General features: G+C 43.2%; 1 protein-coding gene across 4 annotated transcripts in view; it reads right to left on the bottom strand.

The window, feature by feature from the left end:
• SMCHD1 (structural maintenance of chromosomes flexible hinge domain containing 1) overlaps nucleotides 1-22,833 on the bottom strand; it is a 162,343-nt gene that overhangs the window by 16,620 nt on the left and 122,890 nt on the right. For 3 of the 4 annotated variants that reach the window (XR_006278901.1, XM_038389302.2, XM_043508034.1), the window contains 8 exons: nucleotides 22,484-22,615; nucleotides 11,854-12,006; nucleotides 8,735-8,861; nucleotides 8,417-8,536; nucleotides 6,477-6,562; nucleotides 5,343-5,465; nucleotides 4,902-5,092; nucleotides 3,927-4,036 (listed from right to left, as the gene is read on the bottom strand). Coding sequence is in view for 3 of the 4 variants with exons in the window: in XM_038389302.2 (XP_038245230.1) it covers nucleotides 3,927-4,036; nucleotides 4,902-5,092; nucleotides 5,343-5,465; nucleotides 6,477-6,562; nucleotides 8,417-8,536; nucleotides 8,735-8,861; nucleotides 11,854-12,006; nucleotides 22,484-22,615 (1,042 nt within the window). In the remaining variant the exon portion in view is untranslated. The remainder of the gene's footprint in view (nucleotides 1-3,926; nucleotides 4,037-4,901; nucleotides 5,093-5,342; nucleotides 5,466-6,476; nucleotides 6,563-8,416; nucleotides 8,537-8,734; nucleotides 8,862-11,853; nucleotides 12,007-22,483; nucleotides 22,616-22,833) is intronic. The other variant, XM_043508033.1, reaches the window with a different exon arrangement.

The following is a 22,833-nucleotide window of genomic DNA, read 5'->3' as shown; positions in this document are numbered from 1 at the left end:
CAGTGGTGCAGAATCCTCCCTGGACTAAAATTTGCTCCCATGCCAACTGGAAGTGGGGGAGACGGTTCCTAAAGGGGGGAAAGCGGGTAAACTGATGCAGCAGAAAGATCATAAACTGGGGTTGACTGAGACCCTCCACCAGTCTGTTAAAATTAATGCTTTGAAGATGAAGTTGGCTACATAGAAATAGATGTAGTGTGATCAGTCTCTTCTTAGGTGGCTCAGTGGGTCTTTGGAAACCCAATAATTGTGACAGAATCTGGTGCTATTTGAGATTTACTAAATCTTGCTTGCAGGCGTGATAGATTCCAAGTGACTGAAATGTGGCCCTGGAATCCTTCAAGGTCTGCAATTATTCATCAATTGTCTGCAAAGAGTTTGATTCCACCAAAAAGAAGGTCCTCAACAGTGTTCTGAAACTCCCTGGGGAATCCTGAGACCTGCAGTCAAGATGCCTGCCACATAACAGTAGCCATGGAGATGGAGTGTGCTGCTGCATCAGCCATATCTAAGGAGGATAATAGCGAAGTTTGAGTCAATAGCTGATCTTCAGCTTTGACATTCAATAAAAAGTAAATTTTGAGTAATTGTACTTTGCCATAGCACTTGGTAATTTACAATCCTAAACTGCAAGGGTACAGATTAATAGGTTTTACAGTCAAAAAAGTCCCTGTCATGGCTGTCTGTAGTGTTCATTTACAGCTTTCAACTGCCAAAAACTGGGTGCAGGATCTGAAAATAGAAATTTTGAGTCTTTTGCTGGGACAAAGTACTTTTTACCAAGTCTTTTGTGTGTGTGGCAGGACCGGGGGGGGCGGTACCATTGCTGCAAGATAGTTATGGCATGATATAGGAGGGCTTCATTTATGGGTAGATCCACTTGTGCACAGAAGGTGACATTTGCAGAATGTCCAAGAGTTTATGTTAAGATTCTTGAACCTCCTCTAGTTGGATCTGCAATGAGCCTCCAATATGTTTCACCTAGTCTTGCAATTCTTTGAACTCATGGCCAGGAAAGGAGGAAGAGGCATCAGAGTCTCATCTGGGGAAGATGAGATGATGGTGGTGTGTGGAAAATGTTTCCTCTTGAAATGGAGGAGGCTGAAGTAGGAGACTGCCTGTTGCAACAGTCCCTTTGAGAGAGACCAACACTGTTGATGATAAGTGTCCCAAAGAGCCTCAGTAAGGGGGGTGGGAGATAAAGCACTGGAGGTGGAACTCATTGATGTTCATACTATGGAGGAGGAGTGAGAGCGTGTCTTTCACATGAACAGTCCTTCTCTCTGTAAGTATCAGAGAGGGAGCCTCTGTAACGATAAGTAGGGGAATATTGGATAGAGACATGGGAATCAGATGAAAAATCCTCCATGATGTCCAGAGAGGAGCCCTACCTTGCTCCAAAACTGGTGGAGAATCCAGTGGTACCAGACAGATTTGTAATTCTGGTGACCATGACAATCCTGGTACTGATAGGTGCTTGGTACCCATTAAGAGGGGAGATACTGGCTCACCAGAGTCATGCAGATCTTTGGAATACCTAAACTCCTGTGGTACCAGGTGAGATAACCAAGACAGAAGACGAATCTACTTTGATGAGTTCTTTGTGGAAGTGAGAGTACCAATGATACTGGATGCCTTAAAGAGTGTGAAGCCCGAGACAATTTAACCTTCTGTGGTACTGAGGTGGTCATGTGGCTAGGAACCGAAGGTTGCATAGGAGGGTCCATTGGCACTGCCCTGCTAGTAGCGGGATTGTTTCTCCCTGCTGCTCCGGTCATGCTTAGGTGGTACAAAAGACTGTTTAGGTATCAAAGTATGTTTGGAACCGTAGTTCTTAGATGAACTCAGTGTCTTGAAGACCTATTGGTACTGAAGGAGTCTGAAGTTTCAATAGTACCCAACAAGAGATGGAGGATTCAGAAACAGCTAGTTTCAGTGGAAATAGAGATCTTTTTGAGATAAGATTGTCTATGAGGAGACCTGGAACTCCTTTTCTTAGAGGTCTTCCCCGTACCTTTTGACTATTTCTCCTTCAAAGGTCTGGGCGAATGTGGTGCCGAGACAGACTGGGCAATAAGCTCACCTGGTGGCTGATGCACAGGGTGAGTTCCCTGACCTGGATCAGAAGCATGATGAAGAGAGCGTTCCAGCTTGAAAACTGAGTCTGACCTGTCCACTTTTTTCTAGCCCTGCTCTTGAGGGTTACACAGAAGTTACACTTTTGAGGGATGTACATGTCCCCCAGAGACTAATGTAACAGGAATGTCTGACATGGAGCAGGATTGTGTTTGGGAAAGTGAGACAATATTTGAATCCTGGTGATCCCAGCATACCCCCGTAAGGGAGGAAAAGGGCCTCGCCCCCTCCCTTCTCTCCCCAGAAGGTGGAGGTAATAAGAGGAAAAATGAGGAATAAAATAAAGACCCTCCAAATGAAAGAGATAAACTAAACAAAACACTACTAAGGGCTAAATTAAACTAGAAGGCAAACTTAACAAACAGCCAAGTGGGCAGGCTAAACACTCCATTTCCAGCCCAGGTGGTTGAGAGAGAACTGAGGACAATTGGCCCATGCAGCCCTATATAGCCTCTGTGCAGGCATGAGGATGTTTAGGGTGCATGCATAGGCTGAACAGGCACTGCTACTGAAAATCTCCAATGGAAGAAAAATGCCACACCTGAAGTGGAGCATCCATAAGGATGCTACTCAAAGATTATTTATCTGGAAGTATATTTCCCCCACAACATTATCTCCTGAAATTTTCAGAAGAGAAGTAAGGTTACTGCACTTGTGTTAATTTAAGCAGATCAACTGATTACAAATGCTGTGAAGACTCATATAAAGAACTCTTATTCCAGAAGTGTTCTCTCTATTCCTTCTTTAATATCACCCTTGATTGGTTAATCCTCTAGAAAGCTAGAAACATATATTACCACAGAAATCAAAGATCCATGGATTTTTTTTTCCCAACTCCATTCCCTTGACAGGAAAGGATTATGCCCTACAAAGTATTTTTTAAGTGTCCAACTTTGTTCAGTCTTCTGTTGTATGTTTCAAGCAATTTGGTTTCTACTACTTCCCCTGGAAGACTACTTTGGAAAATGTTTATTGTAATATTGCAACACCAAAAAATTATTGCCAATCCCTAAGCAATAGTCTATCATTTGAATGTTCATGACAAGTAGAATCTGAGTTAAATGAATGCTGAAGGCAGATGCATAACTTTGGGAAAAGATTTGGAGGAAAACTGGTTTTTGATGAATATTGGAGAGGAATGCTTCAACACTGGTAATGTGATAAAAAATATCAGATTATGTTTAGTTTTGGAGTAGATCTTTAAAAGCTTAAGGAAGCAGCGGTTTGAAATAGTATATTGCTAGAAAAGGTATGATGAGAAAATGAATATATTTAAAATATTGTGAAATTGTTGAAGGATAAAATCTTTTTGGATGCAGGTACCAAACACACACATATGACTATACATAATCCAGCTAGGATGTATCTTGGTCTGAGGTGATATGATACCCTACATAGTTTTGAAAAGACAAGGAACAGCAAATAGTGTAAAATAGTACTTTGGAAAATATTTTTAAAACATATATCAAGATTTAATCCAATTATTTTGCAATAAACTGGAGGTTATGAGATAATGCTGAAGTTTTTGTTTTAAAATTAAACATATGGAAGAGAAAGTAGGAGAATGACAATCAAGAATGAAGACTGGTGATAGTGGTCATTGTTAAAATCTTCTTGTCATTTTCAAATTAACATTAACGTCATTCTCTCTTTAAACACGTTATGTGATTGCTTTGATAAAAGGCAAATTTGTAAAGATTTTAATGGTGATCACTCACTATATGCTTTGGTATGGTTTCTGTGTCTCCTCCATTTATAAATTAAGATAATACTTCTTTAGTGACATTTACCTATCTGACAATGCTCTACATTCTCTGGAAAAGTTAACAAATCCCTGGCAAAGACAGGGTTTCCAATAGGTCTGAAGTGATTTCTTCCATTTCGTAAGTGAGGTAGAGTCCTGGTTTAAAAAAAAAAAAAAAAAAAAAAAAAGACAAATTACGTTTTATTTTATTCTACCATTGTTTTTGACACACTAATAAGAAACACGAAACTGTACTTGATCTACATATTAACACTTCAATACCAGGAATTGGAAGTTCCCAACATTAATACATATCATCTGAGGAAACCCAAATTCCTAGTGAGATATAATTGATCTGATCTGACTTAAACAGTTACTTTTGAATGTAACAGTCCTATGTAGGCCAGATTTGATACACTGTTTTACAAACAGCTGAAAAATCATGTTTTTTGTTTTATCTCCCACCCTCCAAAAATACTTAAGTACAAGTGTGTTTAAAAAGCAAATGTATATAATGCTATCTATTTAAATTGATTAGTTTAGTTTCCTTTTGGGGCACAGCTGAAACCTGAAATTCTACATTGCATCTTCTCCTTCCAGGAAATGGATCAGTATATTAATTTGAATGACTACAGATGATTTCCGGGAACATGCTCATAATTTGAATGGAAAAAGTTAGAGTTTAGTCCATCTCAAAGTACTAAGTGATAAAGTCCAAATAACTAATTCTATGTACCATAACATTATCCAATAATGTTTTGTTTATTGTAAAGGAGTTATATACGGTCTCCTGTACTATAAGAGAAAAGCTTCTATAGAAAGTAACAATACAAAGTTAAATTTACAAAACTGGGATATTACTTAATATTATAAGCTACATTCCTGCTAGTTAACATGACTGTGAAGACATTTTCTAATTAGAATTCTTTGCTAATATAAAGGTTAAACAAAATTAGAAAAAAAAAATATAGTGAGGGAAAAGTTTTCCAGGAAAACAATAGCATAATTTTTTTTCCTTTACCTGTTCCAATCCGGGAGAGTCTTCTTGTAAACAGAATCAAGAGGCAAGACTTGCTGTCGACCCTGGGTTTCATCAAAGATACGACGAGCAGCAGCAGTAGTTAGGGTGACTACACAGTCCATATCACTAGCCATATGCCAAGAGATGACCTTCGCTGCTTTGTCATCCTCAATCTGCGCTAAATGTGCAATCTGCACAACAGAAGTAAAGAATACTTGTTGGGAAACAAGATCACTTATGTTTTTTCTGTTAACCACAATCCCTCCTCAATTGAAGGCTCATTACAATAACTGGGCAATTTTGAAGAGATGCTGTTGGCACCCCTTTCAGGAGGCTGCTTTTCCAGAGGTTACTTGGAAACTTGTTTAGGAGCTTACTGACTGAAAAGCTTGAAGTTCTTCACCATGGAATTGTTGTGAAAAGGATTAACAAAAAACTCACCTTTCCTAAAATATCCTGATTGTCTTTGGGATAGTTTGAAAGGGTACATGATCTTCTTGGAGATTTCTTTACTCCTTCCTGTTCCAACATCTTTTGTTTTATGAGAGAATCAACGTATTGCAACTGTAAATTAAGATTGAAAGTTAACAACTGTACATCATCTCATCTTGTAGAGAAAGATTTTACCTAGCTGTAAATTAGGTTTCTGCTGTGAAGCATACAACAATCTGGACCAGACTTAGTGTGGCTCTATTCTAGTTGGTGTCAGAGGAGAACAAGAGATGGCATCACAACTATGCTCCTTTTGCTGTCAGACTGGTTGATTGCTTCTTGAGGAAATGAAGGTGCCTGCCTTAAGCCAAGACATAAGAAGAACTGAAGAAAGTGCAAGAGACAGAGGGAAGGATTGTAGCTGGGTTGTGAGAACAAAATTTTGGAAGACTGCAGTTAGGCTCTCTGCCTAAAGGTTAAGCTAATAGAGGGAAACCCACAGGCCAGACTGTTGAACGCACAGAAAAACAATTAATTGTATTGGTTTGTGATGAAATATTATATATTATTTATAACCTTCATTTCTATATTCAATTATTTCAATAATGACCTCAAAACTTTACCAATGCAAGATGTCTCAATAGATTCTTTAAAGAGTAACTGATCTTTCAGGGAAACTGATAAAGGGAGATATTGTACTGAACCTCTAAATTACTAATTTAAATTCAGCCTTGATCAATAATGTGTGAAATGTATAACTATCTGTATAATATTATAAAATAGTAATCCTCAAACCTGGCTGTTCTATTGGTAGTCTTTGCCGAGAAGCAAGGACTGCATCTGGACAGACACAGCGAACTTCTCACCTTCAGAAATGGTCCCTTCAAATAAGCGTTCTGGCATGCTGACAGAACAGTAAATGACAGCTTGCTTTATGTAAGGGATTAAGCACAGTTTGGCACTACTTCATATAAATGACCCATTAAGTTTACACTTTTAAGTTTGGTAGATAAGTATGTATGGATTACACATTTTATTTATTCTTTGATATAATACAAGCTGACAGTTGGCTTTACTTGTACAGTGTTAAATATGTTGCTTGTTGTGAAATAAACAATTAAAAAGGAAATTAAAAGGCCATACTATGTTTGTCTGTGGAATATCAATTTGATGCTTTTTCAATTCATTCTTCAGGTGAGACTGTTTTATTTCAGCTTCCTGGACCTGATCTGAAACAATTTAATAAACAACACTTAGCGTGGTAGGTAATGGTGGAATGGTAAATGTATTACCCAATGAGTTCTCTTCCAGGAGTATTCCTTCCCCTAGTCAGAGATACTTCTATTACAATTGCTTTCCAGTGTATAATGGATGCACCTCAGATTTGATCAGAAGAGCTCCTGGACTTGGCCAGACTGTAAACAATTTCTCTTCATATTAGTGCTTCCCAATTATATTGAAACAGTTTTGAAAACAAAGTAAAGGAGTACTTGTGGCACCTTAGAGACTAACAAATTTATTAGAGCATAAGCTTTCGTGAGCTACAGCTCACTGAGCTGTAGCTCACGAAAGCTTATGCTCTAATAAATTTGTTAGTCTCTAAGGTGCCACAAGTACTCCTTTTCTTTTTGAGAATACAGACTAACACGGCTGCTACTCTGAAAACAAAGTAGTAAACCCAACAATTTTGTTGTCTTATTCTCCATTCAATCTAACAAATCAAAACAAAAATGTTTTTTAAAATAGTGCATAGTGCACAGCTCGCGTCCAGATCTCCTATCTTAGACAGAAATGTCTAAAATCTGAGAATGCTTCTAAAAGTTCCTCTACCACAAGTATTCGAACCCAGCTTTGCATCAAGAGCCCATATTAGAACTACACCTATGGAATTTAATCCTGATCTTAGTGCTGCAACGAGCAAATGTTTCTTATAATTTATCAATATTCTTCATTTGTCTTATATTAGCAATTAACAATGAGAGGAAGAGTTCAAAATATGTGGCATATAAAACAAATGAAACATTTGGGTCAATAAGAAGGCTGATCCAAACAAGTAAGTTTAAGAGTGTAACCAAAAGTGTACAAGTATACTTTTCAGAGTGGTAGCCATGTTAGTCTGTATCAGCAAAAACAATGAGGAGTCCTTGTGGCATCTTAAAGACTAACACATTTTTTGGGGCATAAGCTTTCATGGGTTAAATAGCCCACTTCATCCGATGCATGGAGTAGAAAATACAGTAGGAAGACATATATACAGAATACATGAAAAGATGGGGGTTGCCTTACCAATTCTAATGAGACACTTCAATTAAAGTGGGCTATTATCAGCAGGAGGAAAAATCACTTTTGTAGTGGTAATCTGGGTGGCCCATTTCAAACAGCTGAAAAGAAGGTGTGAGTACTTATCTTACTCTTTCATGTAAGCCTTCCCTACATATATAATTGACAGCTTCCTCCTTAACCTCTTTTTATAAAATCTTTTTTTAATATAAATCTTTTTTGTGTGCGCCCCATGTCTGCTGTAGGGACACAGAAACATATACAACCAACCTGGATTCATACTTTTGGGTGTTATGGTCCCTAGGGTGAGGGGAGAAAAATTACATTATGAAACTTTAAGTATCCACTTTTGGAAGTGTTGGCCTTAAGTTAGGTCCCTATATTTATACTTAGCGAACTAAATACGCAGTCTGATTTTCAGCAAACTGAGCACCCACAGCTCTGACTGAAGAAATGGAAGTGCTCAGAAGTTGTGAAAATTAGGCCACTGACTTAAGTGCCCGTCTTTAGGCACCCATGTTAGAAAACTTTGGCCTACGGAATTTTGCCTCATGTCAAGATAACTGCTAGACTTTTCTACTCAAATAACCAGATGCTTTTCTCCCAAGGCAACAAACACTACTTTTTTCTAAAATAAACTGTAAAATTTGTTTCCTCATTTTTTAGTTTTGATATTTCCACTTTCTTTAATATCAAAATCATAACAGGAAAAAGCTAATTTCCTTCCTGCGAAAGTTTTTTTATATAGTTAAAACATATTTTTTTTTAATTTTAAAGGTATATATGTAAATGACATGACTTACATTTCATTTCAGTAACAAGCTGCTCAGTGGTATCAAACATATTTCTGTATACAGCTATTGACTTAGATAGTTCGTCTCTCTCTCTTGTAAGCATTGCCATCCGCTGCTGTTTCTTAAAATCTAAATAAATAAAATTATAGATTTTTTTTAAACACAGCAACATTCATTTAACAATACTAACAGAAGTACATATTAAAATGTCACATAGCTTGATGTAGAGAAAAAGATGCCCAAAACCAACATGGATTTTTTTGGGGGGGGAAATAAAAGTCAAACTTTAGGAATGAGAAGTATTTTGAAGCTACTTTTGAAACTCACCATTGTAAAACATAAATGATAGACGGTATGGTTCCAGAGGCTTTGCCAAAGCTGGTAAGTCTGCCTCAAATTCAAGAATATATTCATTGCTATCTCTTCCAGGGCTGTTTTCTGCCAGCACTAGATTCTGTAGAAACAAATATACACACATATGTATACATCAAACAACATGCACAAATGTATCACAACAAATAAAATTTGACTTATAAATTTTTCCCAGTCAAATCTCATATGGCTGACTAAGTACTATTTATAAAATATGGATAATGTTTTAAATACTGACTTTGAAATTTATCAATAACTATCTTTTAACTTTAACAATATTTATAATTTCTTTTCTTAATAAAAATTTGAAGATTAAACACTCTATACCTTAAGTTTAAGGACTAAAGTATCAGCTTTACTTTGTTAAAGAATTGTACTTTGTTAAAGAATTGTAGTTGTAGAATTCAGTGAGATCAAACTTTTAGAAAAAATATACCTTATACTCTCTCCCATAAGTAAAATTTTCCTGGAAGTATTAGAGTGCATTTGTATCATGTGAAAACAATGCAAACACAATGGAAAATGAGGCCAAATATATAAACCCAGGTTACAAAAGTGCCTATCTCCCAATGCTGAGTTAAAGTTGCCGCTGTTGCTATGGAAATAGACAGTAGGTCCCAAGTGAATGAACAAATTGTTAACAAAGTCCTAACAGTTAGAGAAGTCATTTTATTATTAAAGGGCACTTTCTCTAAGATGAAAATTAACCCGTTTCCAAACGTTCTATATTTTTAGAGCATCCTATTTCTCAATAATTTCTTATTAAAACCCTCATTTTTCCCTACAGTTTAATATAGCAATTACCACAACCATCAAGAATGATATAAAAGTAAAATGAGTATGCGTAAAACTTAAATAATGGCACATACATAGTATCTTTCTCAAGCTTTATAAGTGATGATCACAATAAATCTAATGTTGAACTCCATTGTTAATATGGAGAGATTTCTACGTAACCAAACAAGAAAGCCACTTTTTAAAGGTCGCCAATACAAGAAGAAATAAAACAATACAACCTTTAGAGAAATTCAATGACTTTCAAAAAGATATTGCAACAACATATTTGGTCAGCAACTACTAAAAAACAAAAATTCTAGTAAGTCATAATTTAAGTTCTGCTACAGATATTATAGATCCAAATTGTTTCCCCATTCCCCTCATTTCTCCATGTTCACAAAACTCAAAATATCAGTGAAAACGTATGTGATTATCAGTTTCATGATGCTAACTGATACTTATCCTTAGCTATACTTCTAGTCAAGATGGAATGCTGTCAAAATTTAAGAATATCCCTGAATTTCTGAGGCAAAATTATAGTTGAATAAAAAGTAAAAAGTTGTTTCATAACTAACAAAGACCTCAATCCTGCAAATACTTAATGCACATGAATAGACCCATTGAGTTTGGTAGGTCTACTCATATACATTAAGTTATATGAAACCAAAAGGCTCTCAGATACTATAAATGGGAGCACTGGTGGTAATTAGGCTATGTTTATGTTGCCAAGTAAAGATATGATCGTAGCATGGATAGGCATACCTGTGTTAGCTTTAATGGGTAACAATAATACGACAGATGTGGAGGCATGGACTTCAACACAGACTAGCAATCAGAGTATCAGCCCTCAAAGGTATGTCTACATTGCATTTCGGACCACGCCTCCCAGCCCAGGTAGACTGACTTGCTAGCACGCTAAAAACTGTAGTATAGATGCTGCAGCAATTGCAGCAGCTTGGGCTAGCCATCCAAGCTTGGTCCCAGGAGTCAGATGGGCTAGTCTGATGCCGCCAGTTCCACCACATCCACACTGTTATTTTTAACCAAGCTAGCACAAACAAGTCTGTCTATCTGGGCTGGCAGGTAAGCTCCCAGCTGCAGTGTAAACATGCCCTCAAGGGCTGGTATTCTGATTGCTAGCCTGTGCTGAAGTCCATGCCACCATCCTGCTATTGTTACCTGTGCTAGCTACATTAAAGCTAACACGGGGTATGCCAAACCATGCTATAATCACATCTTCACCTGGCAATGCAGATGTACCTTTAAACAAGTCGACCTGCTACTGGAAGGAGAAGACATACAAGAGTTGCTGAAGATGGTCACTACAGAAGTACTCCCTCATTCCTTCAAGGGAGAGAGGGGTACAACAGGAGTTCCTGTCCAAAGCAGTAGGGTCTTACCATGCCAGAATGAAAAAAAAAAACAAGCAGGACAGCTGAAAACCAGGGAAAGATAACCGGGAAAGAAAGAAGGTTCATAGCATAACCAGAGGGAGACTGCAACACTGTCAGTTCTGCTGTTGAGGCAGAAGAATGGAGTTTGGCTGCCAAACTGGCTCTTTGAGGCCAGGTACTAGTGGTTGGAGAGAGAGACTTTTTTTAATTTCTGCTTCCAGAAGCTAGTGTGAAGCACTATCCAGCATTTTCCTCGAGAGTGGCACTCCATGAAATTAAGTAATTTCCCCCCTCCCCACTAAAAATTTTTAAATAAATTGCTCAATATAAAAAAAAAACTATTATAGGACTAAGAGAATAATATATGTCTTGTGCTGTCACTCACAAATTCCTTTTCTACGTTTCAAGAAGACCTCAATATGTTTAACTTATCAAAAAGAAGTCTGAGAGGTGAATTGATTGCATATGTAATCTTCATGAGGGGAAAATACCAGGTACAAAAGCGCTCTTATCTAGTGGAGAAAGGCGTAATAAGAACTAACGGCTAGAAACTGAAATCAGACAAATTCAAATCAGAAATAAAGCACAAGTTTTGAATAATGAGGATAACAGACCATTGGAACAAACTACCAAGGCAAGTGGTGGATTCTTGATGTCTTCAAATCAAGAATGGATGCTTTACTAGACAACCTGCTTTAGTCAAAGCAACTTATTGGGCTCAATACACAGATAACAGTGATATTTGATGGCCTCTGATATACAGATTAGATAGTTTCATTGTCTTTTTTAGCTTTAAAAATCTATGAAAAAAACCAAAGAATTCCATTAAAAATATTTAATTAAAATGACTGAAATGTTACCTACAAATAAAAATACATTTTTCATTGTGATTAAAACACTTACAACAATTTCAGCAGATCCTCTGTTAAATGGAAACTCAATTGTTTTAACTTTCCCCTGAAAGATTGGGATCTCTGTATCTTCTTCACTGGAACTCTTAATTGCAGCTATTATCTTGCCAACCAAATTATTTCCTGTACGGTTGTTGTATTCATCCTTAATAAAAAAGAAAAAAAAAAAAAAGAGTAGGTCATGAATAAGAATCGCACTGAATATTTAGGGCAGCAAACTTCCCCCCGCAAACTCTTTGCCAGCATGACCCCATTTTAATGAATTATTTCCTCCTGAGACCCCAGACATCATCTGAAGATGCCATTTTGTAGAGCAAAATTACATCCTCTGTACAGCTTGATCTCACGAGTACAGCATGAGTGAGGTCACACCGCACAGAACAAAGTCATGTCCTCCATGCACTAGGGACTGCCACGACTCCATCCGCTGAAGGCGCAATCCAGTTTTGGAACCCTTGATTTAGGGTAAATGTTGTTATAAAAACAGTCACCAGGTGCGCTGTTACACAAACTTTCAAACTCGGCTAGTTTTTGTTATGTAAAGTTCTAGGTAAAAGCAGTGGTCCTTGGAGAGTAGAGCTGCAGTTTACAGGAGCACTAGCCAAAAGTTTCTATTCAGGCTTGACAGGATTTTTCACTGCTGGATCTGAAGATGCCTTCATTGAACATTCCAGTAGAGAGAGCTTTCTGGGTTCATTTGGAGAAGGATAAACAGAGCATTTATCAGGGATATCCCTCACCAAGGAAAAACAGGCACCTAGAATGCCCATCGAGTGGAACAGCAGCATCACAAAAGGGGAAAGTTTTAAATCCCAGGGAATTGTTTCAGCTATATTAGGGAATACTCCCAATTCCGGAACCCTCGCCAACACATTATAAAGGTTTTTGGGTTTTTCGGCCAAGGCGTGTAAGCAAACTTGTAAATACATTATCTGCTCTTACTAGCTAACAAGAGATTGCATGGTGTGCAGAGTAAACAGATGCTGGGGGGGTTCTGTCGTGTTGCAATGGGCAGTAAGAAGGAACTGAGGGATGGTTGTTCGACTCAGCCTTTTATGTCCTTGGGTTGGAAATCAACAAGATGGAAAATTGGTCTGAAATCAACAAGATGAAACTCAATAAAGACAAGTGCAAAGCACCACAGTTAGGCAGAGAAAAATCAAATGCACAAATACAAAATGGAGAATAACTGGCTAGGTGGTAGTACTAAATACACTATCAAATGCACAAATACAAAATGGAGAATAACTGGCTAGGTGGTAGTACTCCAGAAGAGGATATGTGGGTTATAATGGACCACAAATTAAATACAAGTCAACAATGCGAGTATCATTTTCGGGTGTATTTACAGGAATGTCATATGTAAGATATGGGAGGTAATCATCTTGCTCTGCTCAGCACTGGTGATGCTTCAGTAGGAATACCAGGGCCAGTTCTGGGGCCCACATTTTGGGCAAATTGGAGAGAACTCAGAAGAGAGCAACAAAATGATAAAGTTTAGAGTAAAGGATGCTGGGCAGGAGCTCCTGAGCCAGCCCTCTGTCATGCCAGTTCCAACTGAGGAAGGTAAACTGGAACTGGCTAGAGAAACCTGCACCTGATTGGCAAATGGGAAACAGCTGACAACCTAATTAGCCCAGGGCTACAAACTGGCCCAGAGGAAGGAAGCCAGAGGAAAGCCAGAGAGTGGAAGGAGAATGGTAGCTCTTCCCTCTTGGATGCAGAGGCTGAGAAGTCCTTAAGGCTGAAATCCCCAAGCTGTATATGGTGAGGTGGTGGTACTGTAAATAAACTGGATCGGTGACTGCTGAGCCCAGAGTGGCTTCTGGAACAGAGCAGAGGCAGAAGCAAAGCGGGTCCTGCTACATTTAGAAAACCTGACTTAAGAGGAAAGATTAAAAAAAACAACCTGGCATTTTTAGTCTTGAGAAAAGAATACTGAGAGGGAACCTGAAAAGGATCTTCTAATTTATGAAAGGCCTGTTATAAAGAGGACAGTGATCAATTGTTTTTCATATCCACTGAAGGTAGGACAAAAAGTAATGGGCTTAATCTGCAGCACAGGAGATTTAGGTTAGATATTAGGAAAAATGTTACGGATAGTTAAGCACTGGAATAGGCTTCCAAGGGAGGTTATGGATTGCCTGATATTGAAGGTTTTTAAGAACTGGTTAGGCAAAACACCTGTCAGGGATGGTCCGCATTACTTGGTCCTGCCTCAGTGCAGGGAGCTGGAATAGATGGCCTACTGAGGTCCCTTCTAGTCTTACTTTCTAATATTCTATTTTAACACAGTAGCCAGCACTCTCAGAGTTTCATGGAAGTCTGAGTAAAGAACATTTGATTTTTCAGCTCAGTGTCATATTTCTTTTTGAATTTATGATTATCTTGATTCAGAACTGAGAATTCCCCCTTTCTGAAGGAGGAAAAAAAGGTTACTTACTTTCTCGTAATTGTTGTTCTTTGAGATGTGTTGCTCATGTCCATTCCACATTAGGTGTGTTGTGTGTGTTGCGTGCACGGGCATCAGAAACTTTTTCCCTTAGTGGCTCATGTCAGGCTGGCAGGGCCCCCCGACTGGTGCCACTGCGCTGTGCATATATATCCCTGCCGCCCGACCCCCACGAGTTCCTTCTTGCCGGCAACTCCGACAGAGGGATAAGAGGGTGGGTGGTGGAATGGACGTGAACACCACATCTCGAAGAACAACAGTTACGAGAAGTTTCAGAGTAGCAGCCGTGTTAGTCTGTATTCCTTTTCTAGTTACGAGAAGGTAAGTAACCATTTTTTCTTTTTCGAGTGCTTGTTCACGTCCATTCCACATTAGGTGAATCACAAGCTTACCCCTGGAGGAGGATAGGAGTCACGGAACAACTGACTGGAGGACTGCTCTGCCAACTGCCACGTGCTCTCTGGTCTGCTGGTTGACCGCGTAGTGGGTCGTGAAGGTGTGCACCGAGGACCAGGTGGCTGCTCTGCAGATCTCCTGGATCAGGACCTGTGCCAGGAAAGCAGTGGAAGTCGCTTGCGCTCTGGTTGAGTGGGCCGTGACCGCTGGAGCCGAAACACCTACAAGCTCATAGCACACCCGGATGCAGTTTGTTATCCAAGACGAGATCCCCTGCGCCGACAGAGGGAGGCCTTTCATCTTCTCGGCTACGGCCACGAACAGCTGCGCAGATTTACAAAAGGGTTTGGTGTGTCCAAATAGAATGCCAGTGCTCGATGGACATCAAGGGTGTGTAGGCTGCGGTGACTCCGATCTGTATGGAGTTTTGGAAAAAACACTGGCAGACAAATGTCCTGGCCCAAATGGAATTGCGAGACCACCTTAGGGAGGAACTTGGGGTGCGGTTGGAGCTGCACCTTTTCCTTGTGAAACACTATATTCGGTGGCTCAGAGGTGAGAACCCTCAGCTCGGACACCCTTCTGGCCGAGGTAATGGCCGCCAGAAATGCCACCTTCCAGGAAAGGTGGAGGAGGGAGCAGGTAGCGAGGGGCTCAAACAAGGGTCCCATGAGTTTAGAGAGGACCAAGTTAAGGTTCCAAGGAGGGAAAGGGGGCCTGAGTATGGAAACATCCTCTCCAATCCTTTAAGGAACCGTCCCACCATTGGGTGGGAAAACACTGAGCCTCCCGAAAACCCCGGATGGAAGGCGGAGATGTCCACCAGGTGCACTCTAAGTGAGGACGGGGCCAGCCCCTGCTGCTTGAAGTGCAGGAGGAACTTGAGAATGGCTTGCACCGGGGCCTGGCACGGCTGCACCTGACGGGGCTCACACCAACAGGAGAACTATTTCCACTTGGCCATATAGGTAGCCCTGAAAGAGGGTTTCCTACTATCAAGCAGAATCTGCTGCACAGGAAGGGAGCACTGGCTCTCCAAGGCGTTTAACCACAGAGCTTCCACGCCGTCAGGTGTAGTGATTGAAGGTCGGGGTGGAGAAGCTGCCCACCGTCCTGCATGATGAGGTCCCGGTGTAGGGGCAGGACTACCGGGGCCTCCACCGACAGTTCTAGGAGCATTTTGTACCAGTGCTGGCGGGGCCACGCCGGGGCGATGAAGACCACCGCCGCCCTGTCCCTGCGTACCTTGAGGAGGTCCTTGTGTACCAAGGGGAGCGGGGAAAACACATATATCAAGCCCCCTCCCCAGGGGATCACAAACGCGTCTGCGACTGAGCCCGGGCTGTAGTCCTGGAACGAGCAGACCCGTGGGCACTGGGCGTTGTCCCTGGTGGCAAACAGGTCTACCCAGGGAAACCATCACCTGCGGAAGAGCAAAAGCACAACATCCGCTCTGAGCGTCCGCTCGTGCATGCGATACGACCTGCTGAGGCAGTCCGCCAACTTGTTTCGCACCCTTGGGAGATAGGACGCCTCAAGGAGAATGGCGTGGGCTATACAAAAGTCCCAGAGGAGGAGAGCCTCGCGACAGAGCGGTGAGGAATGGGCCCTGCCCTGCTTGTTTATATAAAACATGGCGGTAGTGTTGTCTGTCAGAACTGTCATGCTGTGACCGCTCAGAGTGGCGTGAAAGGTCTGGCAGGCTAGACGAACTGCCCTGAGCTCCTTCACATTGATATGGAGCGACCGCTCTGCTCTGGACCACAAGCCCCGAGTCCTGAGGTCCCCCAGGTGAGCCCCCAATCCGCGGTCTGACGCGTCTGTCACCAGCGTCAGGTCCGGCTGTGGGGTAGCAAAGGGGATGCCTTCGCAAACCACAGGCTGGGACTGCCACCACTGCAGGGAGTCCAGCACGTCCGTTGGGGCTGTCACTTCCAAGTCCAGGGGTCCCTACCTGGATGGGGACATTGTTTTCGTGAGCTGGGGCTCCTGGTCAGTCTCAGGGCCACCATCACGTGGCCCTGCCCTTCCGCTTCAGATAGACCAACCAAGAGTCAATCGTCGAGGTACGGGTAAACCCGGACCCTCTGCCTCCGTAAGAAGGCTGCCACCACTGCCATACATTTCGTGAACACCCATGGGGCCACGCCTCAGCTAGACCAAACGGGAGAACCGCAAACTGGTAATGCTCTTGGCCCACGGTGAAGTGCAGGAACCGCTGATGAGCTGGGTGGATGGCGATATGAAAGTATGCGTCCTTCATGTCGAAGGCAGTGTACCAGCCTCCTGGATCCACGGAAGGGATGATGGTGCTCAGAGAGACCATGCGGAACCGGGCCTTGACCAGGAACTTGTTGAGCTTTCGCAGGTCTAAAACAGGATGAAGGCCCTCTTTGGCCTTGGGGATGAGGAAGTACTGGGAGTAGAAACCTTTCCACCTTAGGTCGTGCGGCACCGCCTCTACTGCCCCTGCTTGTAACAGCGAGTGAACCTCCTTCTCTATGAGATGCTCGTGAGAGGGGTCCCTGAAGAGGGACAGGGAAGGGGGGGTGGGAGGGAGGGAGGGAAGAGAATTGCAGCGAGTACCTGTTCCGTACCGTGCGTAAGACCCAATGGTCCAACGTAATGCTGGACCACGCATGGGAGAAATGGGCCAGGCGGTTCAGGAAACAAGGGGACGGATTCGGTGATTGGGCTGGTACGCTGTCCTCGAGTGCACCTTCAAAAGCCTGGCTTAGTGCTGGGCTGGGATTTCTGCTGACCTTGGTTCTGGCCTGGCGCATTATTATTGTTATTACTGTGCCGTCGCCTATTATCCCAGCTCGCCTATGGTAAGGCTCATGCCTATGACAAGGCTGGTACTGACGCTGAGGGGGAGGCTGCGGCTTAAAGGGCTTCCTCTGCATCACCGGAGTGTGCATAGCCAGCGACTTAAGTGTAGCCCTCGAGTCCTTGAGGCTATACAGCCTTGCGTCTGTCTGGTCCAAAAAGAGCCCAGACCCTTCAAAGGGGAGGTCCTGGAGTTTACTCTGGACCTCAGGCGGCAGGCCTGACTCCTGCAGCCATGCCAAGCGCCTCATGACCACCCCCGACGCGACTGTTCTGGTCGCCACGTCTGCTGAATCCAGGGAGGCCTGGAGAGAGGTCTTAGCCACTGCCTTGCCCTCGTCCACCAGGGCCGTAAACTCCTGTTGGGAACCTTGAGGGAGGTTGTCCTTAAACTTCCCTACCGCTGCCCAGGAGTTAAAATTAAGCCTGTTGAGGATGGCCTGCTGGTTAGCAATCCTCAACTGAAGGCCCCCCGACGAGTACAACTTTCTGCCAAAAAGGTCCAGATATTTTGCCTCTTTGGCCTTGGGTGTTGGGACCTGTTGATCATGGTGCTCCTTTTCGTTCACCGCCGAGACCAACAGGGAGCACGGATTTGGGTGGCAAAATAGGTATTTGTGGCTCTTTGATGGGGCAAAGTACTTGCACTCCACACTCTTGGCAGTTGGAGCACTGGAGGCCAGGGTCTGCCATATAGTCTTATAATTCGATTGGATGGTCTTAATGAGTGGGAGTGCTATTCTAGATGGACCTTCGGGGCTCAAAATGTCCACCATGGGGGGGTTCTCCTGCTCAACCATCTCCTCGGCCTGCAGCCCCAAGTTCTGGGCAACCCTACGCAGTAGCTCTTGGGGGGCTCTGTGGTCTATGGGTGGAGGGCTGGACACCGCTGTTCCCACCACCGCCTCATCCGGGGATGACGAGGAGGTTAGCAGCTGCTCAGCCCCCTCTGGCTGGTCCTCCTGCTCCCCTTCTCCCGCGGGAGATGCCTCCGACTCAGGCTGGGACGGGAGACGGGGAGGGGCGGCACCGGACACTGTGGCTTCCAGCGCTGTAGGGTGTCGGTGTGGGGACCGGGACTGCTGCACCGAGTAGCTTGTCCTGGATGGGGCCCCTTGGTGCTGTTGATAGGCCCAAGGAGTACAGAAGGGCCAGTGACCTGGCGGCCCCCATTGGGGGTCCCACCCCATCTGAGGGTCCTTGCTGTCCAGAGCATGGTGCAAGTGACTGCAATGGCCTGAGTTGGCGCCGGACTGCGGTGACACCAACCGCGAAGGCCACAGTGGTGCCGACGATCTGTGCCGGCTGGAGGTTGATGAGCAGCTCCTAACAGAATGGGAGCGAGACCGGTACCGATATCCCTTGGAACGGGATCTGGACCGGGACCGGCATTCTCAGGACCAGGATCGGCGCCTGCGGGAGTCCTCCGGCGAGGGCCGTCTCGACTCCTCCCGATGCCGGTCTCTAATCGGTGCCGGGGATCGTGCCTTGTCCGTTACTTCCTCGCGCCAATCCACTCCCCGTACCGCGACTTCCTTCTGAGCCGCAGATAACTGGGAATCCACAGACGTGGAGCTTGACTGGGACCAACTCCAGGAGCAGTGCCGGGACGATGTCCTCGAACGGCACGCCATTGCTGGCTTACCCCTCGACAGCACCCGTGGCACGGGTGCCGGAAGATTCTCCCTGTACAGGAGTGGGCTCATCGCCGACAGCTCAATGTTGTCTTTTGCCGCCTCACAGGTGTCAGGCATGGAGGGCCCATCCATGAAGTTCTCAAGCCCATCGTCCACACTGAGCTCACTTAGGCCTGGGCTTGGTGGGACTTGTGGCACTGAAGCGGCCAGTGCTGGTACAGCAGCCTTTCCACTCTTATCGGCGCTCGGGGTCTTGGAAGGCACCGGCCTCCTACGCGGGGAATGTCCGCGCCTTCCTTTTGGCTGCGCCGTGGGCCGCACCGGGGAGGATGAGCAGTGCCGGGGTGTAGTCTGGCGCAGTGGGGCCAACAGCTTTCGGTCTTTAGCTGGTGCCGGGTCTCCCGACCGCTCCGGGGCACTATATACAGAGGAAGCCGGAGCCGGAGTCAGGCACTCTGGGCCCGGTGGCTGTAATGTGGCTTCCATCAACAACTGCTTTAAATGAAAGTCTCTCTCTTTCTTTGTTCTTGGCTTGAACGCCTTGCAAATCTTACACCGCTCACTTTGATGTTCTTCCCCCAGGCGACGTAGACACGAGTCGATGGGGGGTCACTAATTGGCATAGGCTTGCGGCACGTGGCACAAGCCTTAAACCCGTGAGCCCGTGGCGGGTGCTGGAAGCCTTCAAGCACCTAATTACTTAAGTGTCCACAACAAAGTGTATACTAACTAACTGATAACAGGTTTTAGAGTAGCAGACATGCTAGTCTGTATCCGCAAAAAGAAAAGGACGACTTGTGGCACCTTAGAGACTAACAAATTTATTTGAGCATAAGCTTTGTGAGCATAAGCCAAAGCTCACTTCACTGGATGCATGCAGTGGAAAATATGGTGGGGAGATTTTATATACACGAACACGAAACAATGAGTGTTACCATACACACTGTAACGAGAGTGATCAGGTAAGGTGAGCTATTACCAACAGGAGAGAGAGAAAAAAAACTTTATCTACAAGAGAAAGGCTAAGGGACTGCTCTCATACAAGAGAGAGGTTGTTCCAACGCCGTCACGGATGGTAAGAAGGAACTGGAGGGGGTTAGGCGGCAGGGGTATATATGCATGGTGCAGTGGCGCCAGTTGGGGGCCCTCACCGGCTCAATAGGAGCCACTAAGGGAAAAAGTTTCCGACGCTCGTGCACGCGACGCGCGCACACCTAATGTGGAATGGACGTGAACAAGCACTCAAAGAAGAACTAGAACTTACTGAAGGAGATGAAAATCTGTGGTGATTTCTGGCTTTTTTCCCTGATTTTATTTTTCAGTCTTCTTGGTTCTCCTGTCCTTGTGGGGGGGGATGGAAGATGGGGAGGGAGGGGAAATAGGGAAGAGGACAAGAGGGTGGTGACTTGTAATTCCCAGAGGATTGACTTTTCTAGTTATTCCCTTTTGGATTTTTCCTGCAAGGGAGGAGGGAAGGAGGAAGGCGATGGTACACTCATCACAATGTGACTTAATTGGAGAGGAAATGAAAGGGAATATCTCTAAAAGAGCTCTTTAGATTTTTCTTCAGAAGGAGTCAGAGTTGCCAAGTAACACAATTAACCCTCTTAAGAAGCTGGGATGGGACTCATGTTTTTTTTCCTTTAGAATTGGACTTCATCTGTAGGTTCAGGGAGATTTCTAGACTTCCATCCTGTGAATCCTTGACCGGCAAGGACAATCTGTTTTTTTCAGAATTCCAAGGACTGATCCATCCTTGTTAAAATGTCTCTAAGGGTGTCTTGGCTGATGCGAGGGAATGATAACAAGATGTTCAGGCTCACATCTTTCCCCCAGCAGAACAAAGAGCAATCATGGAAGAGCTCACCTTCTGTGGCTCTTGTAATAATATGGTTCTCTTTTCTTTTTCGGGGGGGGGGGGGGGGGGAGAAGAGGGGTGTGAGTGTACCATCTAGAGCAGGTGGCTTACTTTCAGAGTTACACTCTACACCAGAGTAACTTGTAGGATTAACAGTTTAAGGTGCGAGTTTCTCACCATCTTGAATATAAAGGGATAAAAGTAGAAGAACTATGTTTGGATGGTGCCAAATTAGTGTGGCCATACTGAATGAACGGTGTGAACATAACTTGACATGGCTGAAGGGCTGCAGAGGATTCTGGGAGGAGGGTCCCCTGTAAGCAGAAGCAGATTTGATAAAGGACTAGCAAAGTCTGCATGTGCGATCGATATTGAACCTATTGGTTTGCAAATATGGGCCCATGCAAAAGTAACTATCACATGTATAAAGTTCCAGCATGGAACACAGGTCAACCTGGTTATAGTGACCTTACAGCAAGGACACCGTGCAGAGAGCCAGAGTGAATGATTGATGAGCTTCGTTCGGTACCATCCCCCTAGCTCCTTCTAAAATACTGATCAGATAAAATTAATAACCACATGCCCACTGGGAATGCTTTTAAGACACGTGACTCCTTTGAGGAAAAAGAGTACAAGAATCAAGCAAAGTAAATTACTGTGACTGGGATTCCTTAACTGACACTTGAAGAAGCAAAGCTGTAAGGCAGAGTAGCCAAAACTCTGCTCTGTGGGCTCGAGTAGGACTGTGAACTAGAGGGGTCTCAAGGTAGCCAAGGCCTTGTCTTGAGGGAATCCGAGACAGAGGGCTGAGAAGAACAGACCTGGAGGGAAGAAGCCATCTATAAAATTGGTAACTGCCTTCTCTGTTTGCCAAGCAGGAACTGCATGAGGCTAGCACAAGGCATGTTTATAAAAGAGACACTCTAAAGAGGAATGTACAGGCCTTAATGTGTAGCTCTTAATGTCTAACATAGGAATTGTGCGCTTGTTGTAACCCTTTACCGCTTGTGTAATTCCTTCTCAATAAACTACTGTGTATTGAAGATAATTGCTGTGGACCTTGTTCACTGGTATGACAGTAATCTGCTCCACTGGGAGCCAGTAAAGATCCATTTCAGGGGTAGTAGCACCCCCTGTTGTCAACAACTTACAAATTCAAGTCCACAGAAATAGTAAAGGAAATAACAGCATGTAATGTTATTTCTATGTTCATACTTTTTGGAAAAAAAAAAAGCAACAACCCAATTTTTTATTTTGTAATGTAGATAGCAAGTTTTTTTAAAAAATGCTTTTTTCTGAGTTTTGAACAGCTGCAAGCAATGATACTGATCTACTTATCCAACATTTTACAGTTAAAGATAATGATAATTTTTATGAGAAAAATACATCACATTTTTAACAATCCTTTATTTATTGTTCCAACTACTGCTTTGCAGCAAAACAACATTACCTTTATATGGAGCCATAAATCCTTGATCAGAGTCCGGCTGGCAACAGTTCGAACATTCGAAACTACAGGAGTAGCTGGTAGAGATTCTGGTAGCAACTGCACTGGATCATTAGGTACCACTTCAATTATAATCTTAAGAAAGTAAGAGGAACAACACAGTTAACTGAAATTTCATCTATAATATGTAGGCTGCCCAACAATACTGAAACAAATACAATGTACAGGCTAAAATATGTTCTTAAAACTTAATCATCAACTCAAAGGGCCATAACAAGAATTACTAGTTTACAAATTACGCAGTTTAAAAAAATGTTATATTTTAACAGAAACAGTCAGGAGATATTTATGAA

Source organism: Dermochelys coriacea, chromosome 2 (assembly GCF_009764565.3).
Source record: "Dermochelys coriacea isolate rDerCor1 chromosome 2, rDerCor1.pri.v4, whole genome shotgun sequence".
Taxonomy (NCBI): Eukaryota; Metazoa; Chordata; order Testudines; family Dermochelyidae; genus Dermochelys; species Dermochelys coriacea.
The sequence above is the reverse complement of the archived record's forward strand: the minus strand, read 5'-3'. Positions and strand labels throughout refer to the sequence as shown.